A 16,888-nucleotide genomic window follows, 5' to 3' on the forward strand; every position below is an offset into this window, starting at 1 on the left:
ACAGTGTTTTTGTTCACGAAAATAATCATGATCGCGATTGAAAATAAAGTGGAAATAATAAAGCGATCGGAAAGAGGTGAAACGCCATTGTCATTGGAAAAGCGTTAGGCTACAGTCGGTCAACGATCGGAACAATTTTAAAGGATAAAGTGAGAAAGGCTCTGCCCCGATGAAAGCTACAATTATTACTAACCAACGCAGTGGTTTAATTATTGGGTTTTGGGTTTTTGCATTTTTGATCCTCACATCAAACCGGCATGGTGGAGAGCGCACTCGATAGCGGTCTGTCACTGGATTGAACTCGGGAACTTCCGTTCCCGAGCCCAGCATTGAAACATGCGTTCTTAAGTGTTTTATATGCATAGAAAGGTAAAATATATACTATATACTAAGACAAACGTTTGACTAACTGACTCTAAATAATATAGGATGTACCTGTTCCGACTTACTGAGTAAGAGAACTTCCGTTTTTCTTCGACCCCGATCCACGATAACCCACGCACATCCTCCCGTATACTCTAAATCATCTCTAGATTACTTATAATACCTAATACAATGTAAGTGCTATATTATACTGCATTGTTTAGAGAATAATGACAAGAAAAAGAAGTCTGTACATGCTCGAACAAGTGCTGGAAGAGCACTTCCGGGTTTTCGCAATTTGCGGTTGGTTGAATTCGGATGCGGAATTCGCGGATAAGGAGGGCTGACTGTATTTAGGTTTCCTTGACAAATTTTTAAGCTCTCGAATATAACCAATGGTTTTACTTTGGATCTAATGGGAAAAACTGTTTGATTTGTGAATTTTCAGTTAATAAGTTTTTTAGAAACAACATTTTATGAATTGAGAAATACCTGTCTTTCTAATCTCTATCATTCTAGTGCTATCATTAATGGCTTTAGTCCTATCACAGAGCATGATATTAATTTTTGTGTCTCAGACTTATATTTGTTTCGCTTTATATCCCTTGGCAATTCAGTTTCATGTGTTCTCTAATTTTTTTTAAGCTTCTTTTCTAGTTCCTTTGTTTTCTCACTTATTATGCATTCCAACTGTGATTCTATGGACCACCTTATTTCTTGCTTAAAGCAGAATTTTCATGATAGACAGCTAGTCAGTACCCCTTCCCCCACACTGCACCAGAGTTGTCCCACCAGAAGTAGTTGGCACCATGTTGCAATGACTCCTTAGGAGACTTGCAGCTCCCACTGAGGTCTTCAGCCTATGTTCGGGAGATCCAAGATTTTCATCCAGCAACAACAAAGGAATGGCATTAGATTCCTTGTGGCAAGTGAACAGCCAGAGATCCCCCCCCCCAGGGTAGAAATAGCTAATGCAAGGGGACGTAATTTTCAGGTGATTGGAAAGAATAGGTCAGATGTCAGAGAATGATGGTTGGTGGAATGTGCTGCCAAGGATGGTGGCAGAGGCAAATGCATTAGAGACATTTAAGAGATTCTTAGATAGGCACATGGATGAGAGAAAAAGTGGGCTATGTAGGAGGGAAGGGTTAAACTGATCTTTCGGGTCGGTTATAAAGTTGCTGCACGGTCTGTACTGTGCTGTAATGCTCTGTGTTCTAAACGGGAACACATTTTATTCCCCACAAGTCTTGAGCTTCATGTTAGTTGTACTAATTTGTTTTTTTTGCCAATTTGTACATGCATGGAAAAATGTTTTTTTTTATTTTGGAAATGTGGATGCTCCATGCAATTCTGACATTTATTACCTGTAACTGATTGCGGTTGAACTGAGGAGTCATTGGGTTGGGAGAATCATAATTGTGGGAGTGCTATTTTGGTGTCAGTGACACTAGTAGGCTGCTCCCAGCACATTTCAGACTGTGTTGGTCATTGACACAAATGACACATTCCACTATACCTTTTGATGTTTTGATGTGCCTGTGAGAAATTACAGTAATCTTTGAGTCGACCATGTCTGTGGCGTGGAGTTGCATGTTGGCCAGATTATGTAATTATGGCAGATTTCTCTCTCAGAAGGATATTAGTGAGCCAGTTGGGTTTTCATCGCAATACAGACGTTTCATTGTTATTAATGAAATCAATTTGACTTTCAGATTTACCTCATTAGTCAAAATTCTCCAGCTGTTTTATTGTGATTTAAGAGCTCTGCCCTATGTTCACATAACCAGACCCTTGAAAGTGTAAAAAGTGTCATGAAGAAGGTGTTTGGTTTACTTGCCTTCATCAATCAGGGCATTCAGACTTGTGTTTGTGATTGAGTGCAGGGTTTCATATTACGACTGTTCAAGTTGCTGGTGAGCCAACACTTAGAGTACTGTGTACCCACTTCTGGTAGCCCAGCTTACGGGAATGATGTCGTTAAGATGGAAAGCCAGAAAAAAAGATTCATGAAGATGTTACTGAGACTGAAAGGATAGGCTGGTACTTTTCTCCCGAAATAGTATAGAGATATCCTATCGGAGGACTACAACCTTGTGTCCCTTCTACATCTGAGTGTGACGGTATACCTGAGTACTTGCATGACTGACAGTAGCAAAAACTAAGATGGAACTACTGACATGATGAGATGAGTCGTGAACACTGCCAGATTTGGAAGACCTGCATTGCCACCTTAAGGCTGATTCATACTTCTGCATTGCATCTACGCCGTAGGTACTGCGTTCCCTACGCCATACCTACGCTGTAGGGTGACATACACCTCCCCAAAAAAGTAATTCGCGTCGCGGCGACACAGGAAGCAACAACTGTGATTGGTTCGCTTGGTAGCATCACATTTCCTCCTATGCATTTCCAGTTGCTTCTTCGCTGTCATGTCTGTACATCGATGCGAAATAGATGAACAAAATTGTCAAATCTACCTGCCAATATACGAAAATGTTTGAAATGCATTTCCTCGTCCATGTCTGTCATGAAGAAACACACAGTGGCATAGAAACCCCACAGCCAACTAGCGTTTTGGCGCACACCAACGCATGCTCACTACGGTATAGAGCAGGCATGGGCAAACTACGGCCCGCGGGCCATATGCGGCCCGTTAAGCTTTTTAATCCGGCCCGCAGAACTTGATGAAATTATATTAATAAACCTTGTTACCGTTTTCCCCCCGCAATTCTGGCGTTTTCCCAATAGATGACGCACTCTATATACATTGACCTTTGTTGAGGTGCAGCGTATTATTCCACATTTGCGCTTTACTCTTTGATCCAAGTTAACTGACCAACACCTCAGATCCATCCTGAGAATCGCCACAACAAAACTAAATCCAGACTTTGATGCGCTGGCTAAAAAGGGAGACCAACAACACTGTTCCCACTGAAATTAAAAATAAGTTTCTTCGTTGTGTTATGTAAAAAATGCATTTGAAAATATTTTTTTCAATAAGCCTTTCATGTTACATGTCATTTCTGTTAAGTGATGGACATGAGTAGTGCGCAGGTGCACGTACGTTCTCAAAATAAAAAATGCGCTCCAGATCAAATAACGCGCTCCGCATACTGGCGCGCTGTCACTGTTCTGTCCTTGTGCTGGTTGCTGTTGAGTTTTGGCACAGGGGACAATTGAATAAGAAGGAGCAGGACAAGTAGACCTGCATCTCCTACTGTTTTTGAAATAAAGACAGTCAGGAGGAGAGTGATGATGATAATATCTTGAAGAATAACAGAATTTTCAGTGCTTTAAAATAATAACTGTTACTATTAAAAAAAGCTGTATTTTATTCATTTAATTTTCAGTGTTTTAAAAGTCATTTCAATAAATAGCTAAATACCCTGGGACTTCAAAGACAGATATTTTGTTGTAATGCATTTGTTCATTTTCAATTGAAATTAAAGCACATGTTTTCTACATATCCCATGATATTTTATTTTCTCTTATGAGGTGTATTACCAAAACACTCCGTCCATCTGCTCCTGGTCTGGCCCCCCTGTCAAATTTTAGAACCCTTTGTGGCCCACAAGTCAAAAAGTTTGCCCACCCCTGGTATAGAGCCTACGCAGAAGTATAAACAGCCTTTAAAACCCAGTGGCATAGTGGCCAGAAAGTAAGTATAGGGATATATAAAGTTCTGAGGAACATGGATAAAGTGCAGTTGCAGTTCTCTCTCATTAGGGAAGTCTAAAACCTGAGGGCATAGATTGATAAGGGACTTGAGGGTCATGTCAGTGGTGGTTAGTACAACAAGCTGCTAGAAAAGGTTGGAGAAGCATGTGTAGTTACAGTGTTTAAAGGACATTTGCACAGGTACATGGACTTAAAAAAAAGCCCTGAGGGATATGGGCTGAATGGGACTAACTTTGATAGACATCTTGGTTGGCATGGATGAGCTGGGCCAAAGAGCCTGTTTCCTCACATCACCACTGCTCTTCTTGATTATCTATAGTCCTCAAAGCCTAGCCTCTGGTATTTCTTCAGCCGTCTGTTCTTCCTTATACCATCGATTTCAGCATTAACACTGGCAACTTCCTCCTTTTCCAGGTTCCTCTCCAGGTACCTTGATATATCTCTTATCCTGGCATTATCAAGGCCACATATCCTTTGGGATTCTCATTATTCTCTGCAGAATATGCTGTCTCCCCTTCAAAATCTTGGTCGTGCAATGTTGTGTCTTAAGTTTTGGACAGTTTTTAAAATCTTGTTTGTAAATTAGGATTGTTCTGACTTGAATTTGTTTTTCTTCCTAGGCCAAACACTATATTGAGACTTCGCTTCATTCACTTTGCTACAGAGTGCAGCTGGGACCATTTATATGTCTATGATGGGGACTCTGTTTATGCACCACTGTTAGCTGTGTTCAGGTAAGAAGAGTCTTCAAGCTTGATCAACTGAATTTTGATTGTTTTGCTTGTGGAATTTGCAGTGATTGCAAATCATAACTTGACTGAAGCTACTGCAGTTATGTAGCGCAATTATAACCTTCTATGGGCATCAAAAGCTGAAGTAAGTACTTGATTGTCAGAATAGGAAGAACATGTATAGAATCAAACCTTGAAGTAAAATTGGAGTTCAAAGATACAGTGCCTATAAAAAGTATTCACCCCAACCCTGCCCCCCCCCCAGAAGTTTCAAGTTTTATTGTTGTACAACATTGAATCTCAGTGGATTTAATTTGGTTTTTTTGACACTGATTAGCAGAAAATGTGTCAATGTGAAAATGGATCTCCACAAAGTGACCTAGATTAATTACAAATATAAAACATAAAATAATTAGTTGCACAAGTATTCTCCCCCTTCAAATCAGTATTTAGTAGATGCACCTTTGGCATCAATTATAGCCTTGAGTCTGTGTGAATAAGTCTCCATCAGCTTTGCACTTCTGGATGCTACAGTTTTTTCCTCATTCTTTTTTTTACAAAACTGCTCAAGCTCTGTCAGATTCCATGGGAATCATGAGTGAACAGCCCTTTTCAAGTCCAGCCACAAATTGGATTGAGGTCTGGACTCTGACTTGGCTACTCCAGGACCTTAACTTTGTTGTTTTAAGCCATTCCAGTGTAGCTTTGACTTTATGCTTGAGGTCATTGTCTTGCTGGAAAAGAAATCTTCTCCCTTGTTGCAGTTCTCTTGCAGACTGCATTAAGTTTTCCTCCAGGATTTCCCTTTATTTTATTGCATTCATTTTACCTGCTACCTTCACAAGTCTTACAGGGCCTGCTGCCATAAAGCATCCCCACAGCATGATGCAGCTACTAGCATGCTTCACAATAGAGATGGTGTGTTTTTGTTGATGTGTGGAGTTGGGCTTACACCAAACATAATGTTAGCCTGATGGCCAGAAAACTCAGTCTGGTTTCATCAGACCATAGAACCTTCTTCCAGCTGACTTCAGAGTTTTCCACGTGCCTTCTGGCAAACTCTAGCCAAGAGTCGTGTGAGTTTTTTTCAACAGTGGCTTTCTCTTTGCCAGTCTCCCATAAAGCTGCGACTGGTGAAGGACCTGGGCACCAGATGTTGTATTTGCAGTCTCTCATCTCAGCCAGTGAAGCTTGTAACTCCTTCAGAGTTGTCATAGGTCTCTTGGTGACCACTCTCACTCATCCCTTTCTTGCACGGTCACTCAGTTTTTGAGGATGGCCTACTCTTGGCTGATATACAGCTGTGCCATATATTTTTCATTTTTTAATGATTGACTTAACTATACTCCAAGGGATATTCAGTAACTTGGAAATTTTCTTGTATCCCTCTCCTGATTGTGCTTTTCAATAACCTTTTCACAGAGTTGCTTGGAGTGTTCTTTTGTCTTTCATGATATAGTTTTTGCCAGGATACTGACTCACCAGCAATTGGACCTTACAGCTACTGATGTATTTTTACTACAATCAGTTGAAACACCTTGACTGCACACAAGTCTCCAAAACCAGATCTCCATTCAACCAATTATGTGACTTCTAAAACCAGTTGGCTACACTAGTGGTGATTTGGTGTGTCATATTAAAGGAGGGTGAATACTTATGCAGTCATTTATTTTGTGTTTTATATTTGTAATTATTTTAGATCACTTTGTTAAGATCTGTTTACACTTTGCCACGGAAGTGTCCTTTTCTGTTAATCAGTGTCAAAGAAGCCAAATTAAATCCATTGTGATTCAATGTTGTTAAACATGACAATTTCCAAGGGCGGGTGAATATTTTTTATAGACACTGTAGTAATTTAGTCTTATGATTAAGGAACCCTGCTGATGAAGGGTCTTGGCCTAAAATATTAACACTTTATTCCTTTCTATAGATGCTGTCTGACCTACTGAGTTTATCCAGCATTTTATAGATTTCCAGCACCAGGTTACTCTGGATCAGCAGACTCTCGTGCATTTATTTAAATATTCCTAACTGAGCCTTGTAGTGCATTGGGTGGTATCCTTTGCTGTTTGACTAGCATTTGTCTGTTTTTCCAAGAGGCTGATTTGCTAGTTTGGTGCTCAACCCTGCATGATAGAAAACCTGTAAGGAACTGGTTAGATTTACCTTGAAGTTCGGTGCAATAAGTATGGGGCCAGGTGAACTAAATTAGAGTAACAACATTTGAATTTTAAAGAAGCAGTAGGTATTTGTTAAACAGAATATCATTAGAATCTTTGTTTACCTTTCACATTTTTGGAGTGATTGGAAAGACTAAAATGATCTGTGAGAAGGTAATAAAGATTTGGTTCATGATGAAGGTACCTTCGTGGTATTGGTTAGTGGAATGTTCATCCCTTTTCATCTAACTGTGATGAAGGAATGTTGCATTTTTAAGTCAGGATGGCGTGTGTGATGTGGAGGAGAACCTGCAGGCGATTCATTCCCATGTATCTGTTGCTGTGCTGCTTGATAGAAGTTGCAAGTTTCAGAAATGTAGTGAAGAAGCCTGATTGTAGATCGTGCAATTTTGTAGTTGAAAGTCTGGCACCCATAACAATGACAGATTTTAAGCTTTCCTGTATTTTGGGCAATGTCAAAATAAAGTTTGAAAGGACATGGAACATTACAGCACAGTACAGGCCTATTGGCCCAGGATATTGTGCTGACCTTTCAACATACTCCACTATCAATCTAAGGCTTCCCTCCCACATAACCCTCTATTTTTCTTTCATCCATGTGCCTATGTAAGAACCTGAAAACTTATAGTATTTGTTATTTCCAATATTTTTTCCAGTTAACTTTCAAATTATGGTTGAATGCTTCTGAGCCCCAGCTGATGTCTTTTAAAATGTCCAGTACCTGTTCAGTGCAACAAAAATACATTTTTTCCCTTTAAGCGTAAAGTATTGGAACCCTGGGTACATTTTGCCCATCCATCTCAAAATATTTTGTCCAGATTCCATTTACTGCTACTTGTTAAACATGGCCAGTGCAGATACAGTGTGTTGAAAATACCATTTTTCTGGTCACTACTTTTGCAGAACCTGTTGACTGTATTTACAATTTTTATGCTGGTTAAACACTAAGTTGTATTGGGCGTAATTTTTCAAAGTATGCAAGATGCAAATAGTTTCATCAGTTGATATTACCTATGGTTAATGGTCTTTACCATCGTTCAGATAAGTGGAATATATCCTGATTTTGTTATTTGTGGATTATTCTGTGTGCATTTTTAAATTTGGCTATTAACTAACAAATAGTTGGTTACACTTCAACAACTCTTATATGAATAATTTTAGAATAGATTAATGCATGCAAAAGCATGAGTGCAAATGCATGTTAATATCTGATTGCGTCATTTTTGTGTATACTCAGTTGCTTACTACATAATTGTCATTTATTTTCTTATTTGTTATAATTGTGTTGACAAGTATAAACTCAAAAAGAGCAGTCGGTTATGGAGCAACCATGGCACATGCATGAATCAGAAGCAAAAATAGGCCACTTGACTTATTGAACATGGTCTGCCATTGAATAAGATCTATTTATCTCTCCATCCCTCCCATCTGGTCCGGCCACCCCAGTCTTCCCACCCTATCCCATCCATCCTGGAACAGGCCCTTCCAGCCCAACCAGCAGCTGCAGCCAGCAACACAGCACAAGTTTAATCACAGGCCATTTACAATGATCACTTCACTTACTAACTGGTATGTCTTTGGACTGTGGGTGGAAACCAAAGCACCCGAGGGAAACCTACACGTCACAGGGAGGACATACAAACTCTTTACAGATGGTGCCAGAATTGAACTCTGATCTCCAAAACCCTGAACTGTAATAGCATTGCGCTAGCTGCTATGCTACCATGGTGCCAAGATCACAGCAACCCGATTGTATTCTTATTTCTGTATTCCTTTGTACCTGGGAACATTTCACCTCTGTCTATCAGGGAAATGTCTGACTGATCTTTATCTTAAAGTTATCGAAAGACTTTGCTTCCCCACTTTCTGAGGAAGAATCCGGAGACTTGTGATCCTCTGAGAGAAAACAAATTCAACTCTTTCCATCTTAAATGGATGACTCTTTATTTTTACAGAGTGTATCATACTTCTAGATTCTGCCACAGGAGAAAACATCTCCTCCACCTTCACTTGCTAGGAGTCCTCATGATCATATATACTTCGTTTTTTGAAACTCCAATAGTATGAGTCTTTTGTAGGCCACTAAATAGTAGTCATAAAATTATGTTAGGTATAATTCAGGAATACGAGATGAGTATGACAGGAATGTTATGGTAATCACAGGAGAATTTAACCAACATATTGACGCAACCAAATTTGCATAAATAAGATGGAAAGTGAATTAGTGAAATGTACACAAAATGATATTCTAGATTAATTCATTGAATCAAATGGGGCAAAGGGATTTTTGGTTTTTTTTTGGTGCACTGCATTGATTGGTAGTCTTGTCAAGGATTCTTTTGGGGAATGGTGACTATAGTATGATAGGATTGATACTGAGATTGAAAGTGACATAGCTCAATGTGAAAGTAGGGTCATAAAGGGGAACTATGAATTCACGACAGAAGAATTAGCTGTTGTGAGAGATATATGAAAGTTATAATGGAAGAATGGATTTATCATTTAAATTATCATTTAAAGAAATAATGAAAACATTGCAGAAACTATTATTTAAAATACTGAACAGGAAAAATGATTCATCCGAAGTGCAGGAGCTTGGTTTACTTGGAATTCAGTAAGGTCTTTGTCGAGATCCCAATTGGGAGCAGACCAAGAAGATTAAAGGCACATTGGATCCAGAGCGATTTGGTAAATTTGATACAAAATTGGCTTTGCAGTAGGAGAAGAGGTGATGGTAGAGAGTTATTTTTGTAATTGGATGCATGTGACTCGTGGTGTTCCACAGGGAACAGCTGGTGGACCATTGCTGTGTGAAATATATGTGAATAATTTAATGTGGATGTTGGAGGCATGATTAGCAAATACGCCAAGGGATTGGAGAGGATTTTTGAACTTGGCAAAGCTGAATAAATAAATGGATAAAGAATGGTGAGAAGGATTGGGCTGGAAGATTAGTGAGAAATATAAAAACAGTTATAAGAGCTTATATATATCTGTAAAATGGATAAAAATAATGAGGACACGACTCACAAAATGCTGGAGAAACTCAGCAGGTCAGGCAGCATCTGTGGAGAGGAATAAACAGTCAACCCTTTATCAGGACTGGAAAGGGGGAAAAAACCAGAATAAGAAGGCGGTAGGTGGGAGGGGAAGGAGTACAACCCAGCAGGTGATAGGTGAGACCAGGTGAGGGGGAGAGAAACCTAAGTATTGAAGACATTACAAACATACACTCAGTGGCTACTTTATTAGGTACATGTACACCTGCTCATTAATGCAAATACCTATTCAGTATGGCAGCAACTCAATGCATAAAAACATGCATATTTAGTCAAGAGGTTCAGTTGTTGTTTAGACCAAACGTCAAAATGGGGTCTAATTGAAATGTGATCTAAGTTACTTTGACTATGGAATGATTGTTGGTGCCAGACAACATAATTTGAGTACCTCAGAAAAACCCGATCTTCTGGGATTTTCAGGCATTGCTGTCTCTAGAATTTACAGAGAATGGTGCGAGAAACAAAAAAAAATCCAGCTAACAGCTGTTTTGTGGGCAAAAATGTCTTGTTTATATTGAAGGTCAGAGGAGAATGGCCCAACTGGTTCAAGCTGACAGGAAGGTGACAGTAACTCAAATAAGCAATCATTGTAACAGTGGTGTGCAGAACATTTGTGAATGCACAACATGTTGAACCTTGAAGTGGATGGGCAACAGCAGCAGAATACCACACTGGGTTTTACTCCTGTACCTAATAAAGTGGCCAGTGAGCAGAGATGAGAAACTTGAAATGGGGAATGTAGAAATGGCAGAGGAATTGAACAATTATCTTGCATCAGTTTTTGCAAATGAAGGTATATTAGAGAATCATTTGTCTAGAAAAAATATGGAACTGAAGGAATGGAAGTATTGAAAAGTGTTGAAAATGTGACTGGTAAAAAATATGCTAAGGAATCAATTGGTGTGAAATACACCACATCCATTGATTCCTAAGCATATTTTCAATAAGGTCTGGCAAAGGAGGGTTTATTTTCAATAAGGTCTTGCATAAAAGAAGTAGAAGTATTGTTCATGGGTTCAATGTCCATTTAGAATTCGAAAGTCGGAGTGGAAGAAGCTGTTCCTGAATTGTTGAGTGCCTTTAGGCTTCCTGATGTTAACAATGAAAAGAGGTTATGTCCTGGGTGATGGGGGTCCTTAATGATGGATGCTACCTTGTGGAGGCATCGCTCCTTGAAGGTGGCCTGGATACTACAGAGGCTAGAGCCCGTGATGGAGCCCCTAATTTTACAGCTTACTTTGATGCTCTGCAGTAGCCCACACATACCAGATGGTGAGGCAGCCAGTTAGAATGCTCTCCACAATACATCTGCAGAAATTTGCAAATGTTTTTGGTGACATAACAATTCTCCTCAAACTCCTAATGAAATATAGCTGCTGTCTTGCCTTCTTTATAGCTGCATCGATATGTTGGGTCCAGGTTAGGTCTCTAGAGTTATTGACACACAGGAACTTGAAATTGCTCACTCGTTCCTCTTCTAATGTCTGTGAGGGTCGGTGTGTGTTCCCTTGTCTTAACCTTTCTGAAATCCGCAATTAGTCTTTGGTCTTAGTGATTTTGAGTGCAAGGTTGTTGCTTTGCATTAGGTCCTGTGTGCCCTCTTGTCACCATCTCAGATTTGGTTGGTAATGTCGAAGCAAGGATAAAGAATTACTTTTTAGACAGAACACAGAGTGGGAATAAATTCTTAAGTTGGCACACTTTGACAACTGGGGTATTGCAGGATTCAGTGCTTGTGTCTGACTTTTCAGGATTTATGTTCAAGGGCACCAAATTTGCAAAAATGATATTAAACTATGTGTGTTTGTATGGGGGAGGAGAGTTGTAGGAAGGTTTCAAGAGCAAGAACTTGGTATATGAAAAATATAAAGTGAAAAATATGCTGTCATCCATTTTGATGCACATATCAGACAATAAGTATAGTAAAATGCTTATTGTCAGTCTGGCTCATTTGGGTACTGTTTTCTCTCCTTCATCTGGGTAAAGGATCCTGTTTCTTGTATTCCCTTTAAACACACCAAAGCCGTAGTTCTCATGCTTCTTTTCAGTTCACCATGGCCGTGCTTTCTGTGCTCCCTTTAAACTTCCTTTCACTGGAAGAGTTACTGCTCTACTATGTAGCTTCAAAAAGGTGAATTAATCATATATTGGAGTATTACTACAAGCAGTAGTCCAAAAAATCTGGCACCATCTAAGTACTGAGGGTGCCAAAGTTTTGGTGTTTTGATACGGCAGTGTGGCTACTCTTTGCAGGCTGGGTTCAGAAGATCTATTCATTGCTCCTATTATAATTATATTGTTCTATTCTTTTAAATACCTTGATGTTTTGGAATGATCTGTATGGTCGGCATGCAGAAAAAAATCTTTCACTTTATCTCATTACATGTGGCAGTAATAATCCAATTACCAATTATTCATTAAGTATTTGTTTTTAAAGATCTTATCATGATGGAGTGCATCAAAGAATCACTTCTGTTTTTTTGATCCTGCTCAGTCTCTCAGGTCTTCTTTCACCGGTCTCTTAAATTTAAGCAATCTGTGTCAAAAGACTATTGGTAGGTCAGCTTTTCAAACTACTCTCCTAAACTGTGGAACTCAATACCTGAAACTTCAGTGATACTTATAAACACCAGCTCAAGCCCTGTTTATTTAACCTTGCTTTTAACTAAAGTCAGTTTGACTTTTATTTTCATGTTTGCATTTTATCCCATTGTAAAGTACTTTGAGCTATAACATTTGTATGAAAATGCTCTATAAATAAATTATTATTAAATATTGAGTGATTGGGTGGTGTTGATCTTCAACAGGACTCATTAGTGTTTGTGCACAAGTGCTAAAAGTAGAAGTTTAGCAAGTGATTTAATGGGCGTATAGTGATACAGCATAGAAACAGGCCTTTCATCCTAATCTGACCATGCTGTCTAAAACGCCTAATCTGGGAAAATTTAATTTTGCTAATCCTATTTTCCTATGTAACACTTACCCAACAGGCTGGTATATGTCTAGGGGAAAAGGAGATCCAGCCACTCACCAACCCCACCTCCCGTACACGCAGGTGCTGTGAGAATCAAGTTTATGCCACGCGTACACACACAATATTAAACTCACACCAGATACCGTTATGGAATACACTTTAAAGATTTTACTAAAACTAAAATAGTACTATGCAATACAGTATATATGAAGAAAAAGAAAATAAAGTAAAAGGCGCCAACTTATCAAAGTTCAGTCAGTTTAGTGCACATCATTGGAGCTCAACCATCGACCCTTTGTCACTTTCCTCCGACCTCCACGTCCTCGCACTTGGGACCACCCCGGTGGTCGACCGAGCAGTGCAGCGCACGTCCACCTTCCTTGGCGTCTCCTTCCCGCCTCCCTTGAAAAGACCGCGAAACCCCCAAGCTCCCAGCCTCACAAGACAAAATAACATTCCCCATTGGTTAACAAATGAATACAATCCCCATATCAGCAAGTCCAAAACTTAAACAACTGCGAGTGAAAACACTTTTCAAACATAAAAGCATTCCTACTCCAGCAAACCAAAGAAGCCATTTTGATTAACATACACAGTACATTATACACCTACATTTAGCTGATATCCCCCTAGTCCTTCCCTATCCAAATATTTTAAATACAGGCACCCCCCCTCCTTACAAAGTTAGAGCATTCCTATGAAACCTTTCTTAAGCTGAAATGGCGTAAAGTGAAGAACCATTAATTTATATAGGAAAAATTTTCTTAGAAGCGAAAATCCTCTTTGTAATGTGAAAACAGGTTACTAACATAGGTCTTTTGTAAAAGTGAAGTGGCGTAAAGCGGGGGACACCTGTATTGTCTTGTACCAGTTTCTACCATCTCTTCTGGCAGCTTGTTGGACATACTCTCCTCCTCTCTGTGTGGCAAAATATGCCCATCAGATCTCTTTTAAAATTTTCTCCTCTCTGTTTAAACCAATGTCTTTGCGGATTAAAAAAAAATCTGACTATCTACCCTCTCTATGCCCCTCATAATTTTCTCAAACTCCTTATGTTACCCTGTGCTTCTGTAAGAACAATCTCAGTCAGTCCAATCTCTCCTTGTAACTAAAGCCCTGAATTCTGCTGAATCTTTTTTGTGTTCTTTCTACCATACCCTATCAACACATTAATGCAAATGTTTAATCAGTTATTGCTGTGGCAGCAACACAGTACATAAACACATGCCAAGAGAATTAGTTGTTCCGACCTAACTTCAAAATGGGGAAGAAATGTGAAATAAGTAACCGACTGAAATGATTGATGCCAGATCGGGTGGTTTGTGTATCTCAGAAACTGCTGATCTCCTAGAATTTTTACACATAACAGTTGCTAGATTTTACAGAGAATGATGTGAAAAATTAAAAAAAAAATCCAGTTAGTGGCAGTTCTGTGGGCAGAATGAGAGCGTTCATAGGAGAATGGCCAGACTGGTTCAAACTGACAGAAAGGTGACAGTAGCTCAAATAACCACACGTTACAGCAGTGGTGTACAGAAGAACATCTCTGAATGCATAACACATCAATTCAATTCAATCAAACCTCGAAGTGGATGGGCTACAGCAGCAGAAGATGATGAACATATAGTCAGTGGCCACTATATTAGGTATAGGAGGTATCTCATAAACTGGCCACTGAGTGTATAATGTATAATGGACCTGAATTGCACATGATATTCTTTTGTTTTGTATAGATGCAACATAGTGTTTCAACTGTTATACTCGATATTCCTGTTTATGAAGTCAAGGAAGTTAAACAAACATAACCTGATGCTCTAGATAATGTAGGCCTTCTTACCTCAGAAAGATTGTACTACTAGAAAGGAAGTGCAGCGAAGATGTACAAGACTGGTTCCAAAGATAATGAGTTTGCAGTATGAGGAGAGATTGAGTGGATAGGAACAGTATTCTCTGGAGTTTAGTAGAATGAGCTATCTTCTCAAAATGTATTTGTTTCAGGACATGACAAGTGACGTGTAGATAGGATGATTGATCTGGCTGGGTAGCCTGGGACTCAGAGGCACAATTTCAACTGTTTAGGCTGTGTAGGACTGTGGCAAAATGAAATTTCTTTACTCAGAGGGTGGTGAACTTTTGGAATTCTCCACTTCAGAGGACAGTGAAGGCTTAGTAAATATGTTCATGTAAAACAGAGAATGGGGCATTTCTAGTTATGATGAAAATTGAGGTGCGGGAGCTTGAAGACCCACTCTCAATGTTGTATCGACCATCAGATTTCTGAATAGTCAATAAACCCACACACACTACCTCACTATTCCTCTTTTGTAGTATTTATTGTAACTTATAATTTGTACTACTGTCACAAAAAAACAAATTTCATGACTTATCTCAGTGACAATAAAGCTGATTCTGCTTCAGGGGATAGAGCAGGGAAATAGGACTGAAATAGATCAGCTAATAACTTAATGAATCTCGGAGCAAGCTCAAAGCTCTGATGTCTTCTGTTCTTTTGTGGTATTGCTACTGAATTATAACCTCTCTGTATTTATTCAAATCACCTTGCAATAAAGGGTGAAATCTGTTAATTTTCCTAGTACTGTACTTCATTAGCTGTTTGTGTATCCTGCACAAGGACAGCCACATTCCACTATATCTCAGACATTTCTCACCATTTAGAGAATGGGTTTTTATTTTTTTTTTGCTGTCCAACATTATCTTCTGTTGGCCAATTCATTACCCAGTGATTTAACCCATCTATGTTCCTTTATTCGCTCCTTCATCCTCTTTTCGACTTGCTTTTCTTTTAAGTAACCACATTTTAGCTGTCTTTATCAAGGTTTTTTATATAAATTATATTGTGCTGAGACGTGCTGATCCTTGTGCATACCAATGTATATGTGTGTGTGTGTGTGTGTGTCCATATGCTGATGTAAAAGTTTCTTAATTGTCCTTAATATCCTCTAGCACTATCCCTGGCAGTGTGGACCATTGTAGCCATCATTCTCTGTGTAAGAAGCTTACGTCTGACAACTGCCCATACTTTCCTCCAATCACTTTAAAATTATGCCCCCTTGTATTCGTTCTGCCTTTTTCAATCCTATTCTAACTGTGCCACTATTACTTCCTAAATAGTTAACATTTGTTTTTAGGATCTAGGGCAAGCATTTATACCTCAAGCCGATGTGGTGGTATCTTTTGTTTGGTGCCATGCCTTTCGATAGTGAGCTGAGGGAATTGAGCATGGTAAAGGATGATATATTTTCTATTGAAAGGATGTGCATCTGAAAATGAGAGTGTACTCATGTGGCCTTCCAGTAGTAAAAAATCAGAGTTACCTTGTCAAAGTTTTACAGTGAATTTTATAGAAGCTGCACACTGCAACCACTATGTGCTAAGTGGTATGAATATTTAAGGTAGGTGTGGACCAAATCAAGCAGACTGCTTTGTTTGGGATGGTTTTGAGATTTTGTTTTACATTGTTGGAGCTACAAAGCTGCTCTGTTCATGTCATTAAATGTCAAAGGTAGATTTTTAGGCTATCTTTTACCGGATATGGTCATTGCTCCTTGTTATTTAAACACCATGTGGTCTGGGGCCACCTTGTGGAAACCTTAGCATAGTAAAACAGATTTTATTTGTTTGTTGAGCGAAGTACTACAATAAATCAGTGAACCTAGATTTCTTTCAGAAAATATTGTTGACTTTGCCTGACAGAGGTTAAATTTTCTCAAGTACCCTGCTGTAGATGTTAATAAAATTGATGATGGGAGTCAAACTTGCTGTTTCATTTGCTGTTTTACAATGTAGTGGAAGCTTGCATGAATCTAGGTAATTTTAGAAAATTATAGCCAACATATCAAAGACGTCATTGGTCACTTCTTTGTAGACCTTGCCATGAAG

At 39.0% G+C, this 16,888-nt stretch overlaps 1 protein-coding gene across 4 annotated transcripts in view; it reads left to right on the forward strand.

The window, feature by feature from the left end:
- atrn (attractin) overlaps positions 1 to 16,888 on the forward strand; it is a 414,604-nt gene that overhangs the window by 77,489 nt on the left and 320,227 nt on the right. For all 4 annotated transcript variants that reach the window (XM_073042130.1, XM_073042131.1, XM_073042132.1 and 1 more), the window contains exon 3: positions 4,665 to 4,778. In XM_073042130.1, the coding sequence (XP_072898231.1) occupies positions 4,665 to 4,778 (114 nt within the window). The remainder of the gene's footprint in view (positions 1 to 4,664; positions 4,779 to 16,888) is intronic.

This window comes from Hemitrygon akajei, chromosome 4 (assembly GCF_048418815.1).
Source record: "Hemitrygon akajei chromosome 4, sHemAka1.3, whole genome shotgun sequence".
Taxonomy (NCBI): domain Eukaryota; kingdom Metazoa; phylum Chordata; class Chondrichthyes; order Myliobatiformes; family Dasyatidae; genus Hemitrygon; species Hemitrygon akajei.